The sequence below is a fragment of the Gouania willdenowi genome, chromosome 24 (assembly GCF_900634775.1).
Source record: "Gouania willdenowi chromosome 24, fGouWil2.1, whole genome shotgun sequence".
Classification (NCBI taxonomy): domain Eukaryota; kingdom Metazoa; phylum Chordata; class Actinopteri; order Blenniiformes; family Gobiesocidae; genus Gouania; species Gouania willdenowi.
In genome coordinates this window covers 25,799,557-25,808,238 of record NC_041066.1, presented here as the reverse complement: position 1 = coordinate 25,808,238, position 8,682 = coordinate 25,799,557, and the positions used below count along the sequence as shown (strand labels likewise).

At 35.7% G+C, this 8,682-nt stretch overlaps 1 protein-coding gene across 1 annotated transcript in view; it reads left to right on the top strand.

Moving 5' to 3' along the window:
* Positions 1-6,070: 6,070 nt before the first annotated feature.
* The window catches only part of cd2ap (CD2-associated protein), a 52,714-nt gene continuing 50,102 nt past the window's right edge, over positions 6,071-8,682 (top strand). Inside the window, exon 1 of the mRNA XM_028439630.1 lies at positions 6,071-6,389. Within this exon, the coding sequence (XP_028295431.1) occupies positions 6,386-6,389 (4 nt within the window). The 5' untranslated portion in view covers positions 6,071-6,385. The remainder of the gene's footprint in view (positions 6,390-8,682) is intronic.

Genomic DNA, 8,682 nt, shown 5'->3' with positions numbered 1-8,682 from the left:
TATACGCTGATATACAATGAATAATTCATTCATTCTCTCAATAAATATGTTAGGATGACATGATTTTCTGCCAAAGTTTGATTCTTTTTAAATGTGGCTTGAAATCCAATGTTGGCAAATATTATTAGCCTATACGTTAGCATAACTTTGATTTATTCTGTAATAAACATAAGAAATAAAGAGTGGGATTATAAAGATAAACGGTGACTAGCTAACAAAGCTAACAAATTACAGTGACAAAAGAATTTGGCTTTGAAGTTGCTTTTTTATTTGTACTTAATCTTTTAGGCACATGAAAGCATTTGTTGGTATTGCTAATAAAAACTAAGGTTTATTTATTCTAAATTCCTACAATTTTCAAAAACAGCCTCGTTTTGATTCCAGTTTTTAATTATTAACTGTATTTTGCTCCTTTATTGTAATTGTTCCTTTCCAGGGAGAAACAATCCTCCGCTGTAGTCATGGTGATAGGGAACGAGAAACAAAGGAAGTGTGTGCTTTTATTTTGTATTATTTGCATGTGATCAAAGGGAAATGTTTTTTTTTCAGATCCCAAACATTTGTACAAATATGTCCATCAAATCCATCCAAAACGTAAACATCTTGTGTGATTCTGATGAATGTATCAGTGTGTTTCCTTTATGCTTTTATTGTGAAATATTAGCATTAGCTTCTTTTCTAATCTTTCTATTAAACATTTCTTTGTGCTGTGTGAGGATGGATGGAGGATGGATGGAGGATGGATGGAGGATGGATGCTGCTGTGTCGTCTGTTGCACCATGAATGCACCAAACCGCCACATCAGGGATATTTTTGGCTCCACCTTGTTTTAATCCTGTCGTGATGTATTATTTATTCATCATTTCATCCACAGTTTATTTTTATCTTTATCTTTTCCTTCTCTGCTGTTAACATCCAACCATCATCTTTATATATATGAATATCTTTATATATACTGTATACATACTGTATCTCTGTTATCAAAGTCATATCCTTACAACCAATCAATCACTTCTTTAATCTAATGGATTATACTGTACATACATTAATGTATGTTTCCAGTGGTTTATATAAAACACATTCAGGCCTTTTTGTTCATCTCTGTGTTTGGTTTATATTGTAATTTAGAATTTAATTTAGAATTATATAACGTGGATGAATTTAAACATCATAAACTCGTGTTCACCCACAGCACGTGTAACTGCTATAAATCACTACTGTATGTAGATTTAATTCAGTCATCTTTAAAATGATTAAAGATTACATTATTAATGCCTAATTCAGAATAAAAATGTTAATTCTGAATTAAACTTAAGTCTGAAATAAGAAAACCCTTCCTGGTCTTAAATGTGTTTTTCATGTAAAGCTCAGTTATTATTTTATTTTATTATGTAACCATTGTGACCTAGATTCAAACGTTGACTATAGATTTTATATAATATAGATTCAATTTGAATATCAAAGCTCTAAGAAGCATTATTGCTAGCGGCTAGCGCTCATTGTTAGCAGTCTATGACATGCTATGCTAGCTGGATTCGAAAAGTAATTTTGGTTGTTTTTTTATAAATAGTTAGGGTTGGTGTTTGATTTATAGAAAAATGATAAAAACTGACTTTTCTCATTTTATTTAGGATTTATTTCCTTTCATAATTCCATTTGAAACGTACAGTGTTTAATGTGTTACAGTAAACAACATGCAACGCTTTTTATACTAAAAAAAACATTAAAAGGACTTTTTAGAACAATTTTATACATTTGGGCATAAACTATAGAGAGCTGCAGGATGTGACACACATTGGTTGATTCCTGTTAGCTGTTGCTAGGCAACAGTGTTCTGTTGGTCTACAGTTTCTGAACAATGGCGGAGTGTAAAGCTAATGGTTGCTACGACAACAAAAACATTTGTTTAGTGTCTCTGATCCAAATAACAACACAAAGTCAGAGTTATCCAGACATTGGTTCCATAATAAACACACTGAAAATGTTAATGGGCTAAACTGATGGGCTAAGCTAATGGGTTAAGCTAATGGGCTAAACTGATAGGCTAAGCTAATGGGCTAAGCTAATGGGCTAAACTGATGGGCTAAGCTAATGGGCTAAAATATGGGCTCAGATAAAGGGCGAGACTAGTGGGCTAAGCTAATGGGCTAAGCTAATGGGCTAAACTGATGGGCTAAGCTAATGGGCTAAAATATGGGCTCAGATAAAGGGCTAGACTAGTGGGCTAAGCTAATGGGCTAAGATAAAGGGCTAGACTAGTGGGCTAAGCTAATGGGTTAAGCTAATGGGCTAAGCTAATGGGCTAAGATAAAGGGCTAGGCTAGTGGGCTAAGCAAATGGGCTAAGCTAATGGGTTAAGCTAATGGGCTAAGATAAAGGGCTAGACTAGTGGGCTAAGCTAATGGGGTTAGGCTAATGAGTTAAGCTAATGGGCTAAGATAAAGGGCTAGACTAGTGGGCTAAGCTAATGGGTTAAGCTAATGGGCTAAACTGATGGGCTAAGCTAATGGGCTAAGCTAATGGGTTAAGCTAATGGGCTAAACTGATGGGCTAAGCTAATGGGCTAAGCTAACGGGTTAAGCTAATGGGCTACGCTAATGGGCTAAACTGATGGGCTAAGCTAATGGGCTAAGCTAATGGGCTAAGCTAATGAGCTTGTAAACGTACTTATTCAGAGCACTACTACGTTTCTGTTTCCAGGGGATACTATGGGGGTGTGTCATGGTACTAACCACACCCCCACCACATTGTTCCCTCTTGTAAAATAATCAGTTTTAAAATGGTATTCTGAAGCTTGGCTGTCAACAGACATTTTAACATGTTTTTTGAATCTATATAAAGGAGATAATGAAAATAATAAGTCATATATATATATATATATATATATATATATATATATATATATATATATATATATATATATGAGGGATCACCGTTAACTGTATCTGTCCTCTCTAGGCTGGTTGATGTAATACTGACCTCTAGTGGTGATATATTATCATTACACCCTTTTTAATAATAAAGTAACTGATGTTTCCATTAGATAAAATAAAGGAAATAAAATTATATTTTAACAAACAGAATTAAAAAAAAAACAACAAAAAAACTACAACTCCAGTGATGATTAGAACATGTATAGGTAGATGACACTCACACACACACATACACACTTTTTTATCTTCATATGTTTGTCTGTAACAGATAAAAAATCTTCTTACTTTTGGAAAATGTTAATGTGTACCTACCCTTAGTCACTCTCCCCTGTTTCCCCCCCCCCCCCCCAGTCAACATACAGTACATGAAACATTAATGTTGTTCCTTTATTAACACTTTGATAAAAACACACCTGATTGACAGGCCACACCTTACTGTATGTTATGCTGTATAACCTATAACATTAAAATGTAATTCATAACCTAAAAAGATTTTGTTGGCATTAAACTGTAGTTTATATTATTTTGCCAACATTTAAAATAAAAATGCCTAAGAATTATTCATTGAGTAAAAAAATAATAATCCAGTCCAATTTTTAACAGATAAATGTTAAAATATTGCTGTCTACCATAGATGTTCAACACATCTTATTAAATTGTAATGAGGGAATGTGAGCTGTAATAAACATTATGAGTCATGTGACTAATAATGTGTTTATGTGTGTGTGATGTTGATCTGAAACACAAACACGTTTATATTTCATCCATTTATTGACTCAGTATTTCATTTAAATATAAATGCAGATGTGAAAATGATTTATTATTGATTTTCACTAAGTCTACGTATGGTTATCAAATTAAATAGTTTCATTTTTATATCTATGACTTTTAATACCTGGGAGTGGTGATTGATAATAAACTGGACTGGAGGAGGAACACTGACTCCCTCTACAGGAAGGACCAAAGATGAGGTCCTTCAACATCTGCAGAAAAACACTGAGGATGTTTAATGAGTCACTGGTGGTGAGTGTGATCATCTACGCTGTTGCTTCCTGGAGGAACAGACTGAGGGTCACAGACACCAACAGACTCTACAGACTCATCCACAAGGTCAGTGACGTGGATTAAACTGGACTCTCAGAGAGGAGGAGCCTGTTCAAGGTGAAGACCATCCTGGTCCATGAGTCCCACACACTCCATGATGTGCTGGTCAGTCACAGAAGAACCTTCAGCACCTTTAGAACCTTCAGCACCTTTAGAACCTTTAGAACCTTCAGCACCTTCAGCACCTTTAGAACCTTTAGAACCTTCAGCACCTTTAGAACCTTTAGAACCTTCAGCACCTTTAGAACCTTTAGAACCTTCAGCACCTTTAGAACCTTTAGAACCTTCAGCACCTTTAGAACCTTCAGCACCTTTAGAACCTTTAGAACCTTCAGCACCAGGCTGATCTAACCACGGTGCTCCACAGAACACCTCAGGAAATCATTCCTGTCTGTGAAGATCAAACTGTATAAATCATCTCTGTAACTTCACAGCTTGATTGTTGTAAATATCTAAATCATATTTGTATATTTGTATTATTTTGTAAATATCTGAATCATATTGGTATATATTTGTATATTATTATTATTATTATTATTATTATTATTATCTATCCTACTTTTTTCTACTACTGTAATGTGTGTGTTTCTGACCCCTATTTTTAACAGTCTTTACTTAATTATACACTTATTTATTGTTTATTCTTCTTTGTCTTTGTTAATGTTTTTATTCTTTATTTGTGATTATTGTTCTGTGGCTGAAACTAAAACACTGTGATCAATAAAGGAATTATGATTCTGATACAGTTAAAGCATGACTGATTTAAACATCCAGTTGGTTTGAATATTACTTTTGTGTTAGTTTAATTCTTAGTGTGGGGATGTGATAATATAATATTACATTATAAACACATTCTGTGATTTATACTGTATCTCAATATGTCACCACGTGATTATCATCATTATTATTTTTATTCTTTAAATCATGTTTTTTAACTCGATGTCACCATCAAACCTTGTTAAACAATAACTTTTAGTTTTATTTTAATAAAACATGACTGGACACTTTGATAGATGGATATAATTAGTTTATTAAAGAATTTAAGAACAAAATCTGTTGTAGAAGCAAAAGTTTAACTTTTTTGATAAACATTCCACTTGTTTGTATATTAGTCTGAATTACAGTTACTCACTATTTACTGTATTTATAACCGTAACATTTATAATTATTATTGATATTGGGATGTATATTGTATTGTTTAATATTGTATCTTATCCTCAGATTTATGGCAATGCACAGCCCAAGATCAGGGTTTTTCAACCACTGGGTCGTGGCACATGTGTGTGCCATGAGAGATGGTCAGATGGGCCGTGGGAAATTATTCCATTTCACCTGTTGGTCTAAAACACATTTTTGAAATGAATAATGATAATAATAATAATAATATATTTATATATTATACATTAAATGAAAATAAAATAAATTCTATCATAAAACATACATCAAAACAAAAAACATATTTAACAGCATAAAGTTCAATTGTAGCTTTAATTATATTTAATATTTTTTAAACTTACTTTTATCCCTTCCATGACGTATATCATGTATGCAAAATATGAAAGATTATAAATAATCTTTTTTGTAGTTGTTCATTTGATTTATAATAAAAACAGCAGATTGTTTATTGTACTTTTTATTAGAAACAAAAAAAACATGAACAATCATAAAACGTTGTATTGTTTTTTTTTATTTTTTATTCCAGACAATTTGATAATAATGACTGTATTTTATATTAATGATATATTTATATTAATAATATAAACTATAAAGGTTGTTTTTGTGTCTGAAAAGGTAAAAAACAGTGATTTGTTCCAGTAGGAAACGTTTAACAATCACTGTTTGTTTAAACTGTTTAATTCAAAGTTACCTGGAGGTAAAAACAGTGTAAACACACACACACACACACACACACACACACACACACACACACACACACACACACACACACACACACACACACACACACACACACACACAGTAGTTTAGTGTGTTTATGTAAAGTAATCAGATTACTCAGAGTACTGTGATTACTCTGAGGTCCATCAGTCTGTATCTGAGGAGAGTCTAAGAAAGGTGGAGACTAGACTCTGCTCCACTTCCTGCACAGAGCCGAGGCTCCAGGAGGACTGAGTCTATACTGGTTCTACACCAGGTCTATACCGGGTCTATACTGGTCCTGGTCCTGGTCCTGGTCCTGGTTCTGGTCCTGGTTCTGGTCCTGGTCTAACCCTGTATGGATCTATGGAGCTGTGATCTTCTCTCACCTGGACACAGTTAGCATCGTTAGCATTAGCTCCTGTACATTCCAGTGTTTGGATCGAGGTGTGTTCCTGTTCACCGAGGACACAATGGGTGAGTTTAACCCGATATGGAACCGGTTCTGTTCGGTTCTGTTTCACACCGACACCGGCTTTGTTTCACCATTTAATCCTCTCACAAACACCACATTATATACGATGTTTTTAACTCTGTAGCCAGTGTTTAGAGCTGCTCTTAAAGTTAGCAAAGCAGGAAGCTAGCAGGTTAGCCTAGCAGCTATGTGGCTTCTGGACGGAGGGTTCTCAAACTGAGGGGCGCGGTACTAATGATAAACACTATCATGGGCCAGAAATAATCTATTGTGTGATTAATGTAGCAGGCTAACCTAAACCAGGTTAGTTAACCTAAACCAGGTTAGTTAACTTTAACCAGGTTAGTTAACTTTAACCAGGTTAGTTAACCTAAACCAGGTTAGTTAACTTTAACCAGGTTAGTTAACCTTAACCAGGTTAGTTAACTTTAACCAGGTTAGTTAACCTAAACCAGGTTAGTTAACTTTAACCGGGTTAGTTACCTTTAACCAGGTTAGTTAACCTAAACCAGGTTAGTTAACTTTAACCGGGTTAGTTAACTTTAACCAGGTTAGTTAACCTAAACCAGGTTAGTTAACTTTAACCGGGTTAGTTACCTTTAACCAGGTTAGTTAACCTAAACCAGGTTAGTTAACTTTAACCGGGTTAGTTAACTTTAACCAGGTTAGTTAACCTAAACCAGGTTAGTTAACCTAAACCAGGTTAGTTAACTTTAACCAGGTTAGTTAACTTTAACCAGGTTAGTTAACTTTAACCAGGTTAGTTAACCTAAACCAGGTTAGTTAACTTTAACCAGGTTAGTTAACTTATCCAGGTTAGTTCACTTTAACCAGGTTAGTTAACCTAAACCAGGTTAGTTAACCTAAACCAGGTTAGTTAACTTTAACCGGGTTAGTTAACTTTAACCAGGTTAGTTAACCTAAACCAGGTTAGTTAACCTAAACCAGGTTAGTTAACTTTAACCAGGTTAGTTAACCTAAACCAGGTTAGTTAACTTTAACCAGGTTAGTTAACCTAAACCAGGTTAGTTAACCTAAACCAGGTTAAACACTGACAACAAACACAGTTATTTCCTGCATTCTCAGCATTTTTCAAACATCTCTAATTTCAACCAGATAATCTTCCATTTATTAATTTATCCTAAATTTTTAAATGAATGAAATACATTACAAAATTAATTAAAGCTGAGTTTTTCAACCTTAAGGGCCTGAAAAAAAACTTATATTTTATTTGTTTGAAATGTTTTCTTTTACAAATTAAAACAATAAAAGGTGAAACACTGGATATTAGGGCTGGGTGATATGAACAAAAATTCACATCTCTATATTTTTTCTCAAAATTATAATATACAATATAAATCTCAATAATTTTTAACAAAATAAAGTTTTACCAGAAAGACAATTGTGTGTTAAATTTGCTGATAAATGTCACACAGACACATTGATGAACAAACAGCTGATCAATATGTTTCACTTTAGTCTTTTTCTCCTCTAAGGGACAGCACGTGTGAGTGAGTTTTGTTGTGTGGTTTCATCATCTGAGCTTTACATGCTGTTGTGAGTATTTTAATAAAAAATAATAATAATAAAAAAACACAAATGTGTGATATTGTGACGTAGACCTGGGTGAGGGGGTGGAGAGGGGTGGGGAAGTTAACAGGGAAGAGGGATACAAGATAGGAAATGGAATGGGTGGGGAGTAGTCGATAGGTTTCAAGTGATGCGATGTGAAATTGTGGTTGTGTATATTGTGTTTATTGTTGAGTTATCAAGCCAGTTTGGTGACCAGTGTGCGGCTTAGGAATAATGGTGGTGGCTGTGAGCAGAGGAAGAAGTGAGTGGAAATTCCAAAAAACAGGTATTTGGGAACAACGTGTCTATGGTTGAGCCCAGTATGAGTGTTATCCCACAGCCCAAGGCCAGTGCATCCATGACAAATGTATTTCCAAGAACCGCCACTGCAAAACCCACGAGCCGCCCCCGGGCCCGAAGAAGCAGCCAGGCCAGCAGCAAGAGCGGGCAATCCGGGGGCCCCCAGCGACCACCCCACGGCCAAGCAGCCCCCCGAACGCCCCCAAGATCCCAAGCCGAGAGGCAACCATCGCCCCCCCCATACACACCCGAGAAAGCCCCAAGGAGCCAAGGACCCAGCGCACCACGCCACCGACCCAACCCCCAACCCCCAGACCCCCCACCCCCAGACCCCCCACACCCCCGCGCCCAACCCCCCGAGGGGAGGGCCCAGAGAGCCCCCCGCCCGAGACCCCAGCGGAGGAGCCAAAGCCCACGCCCAGC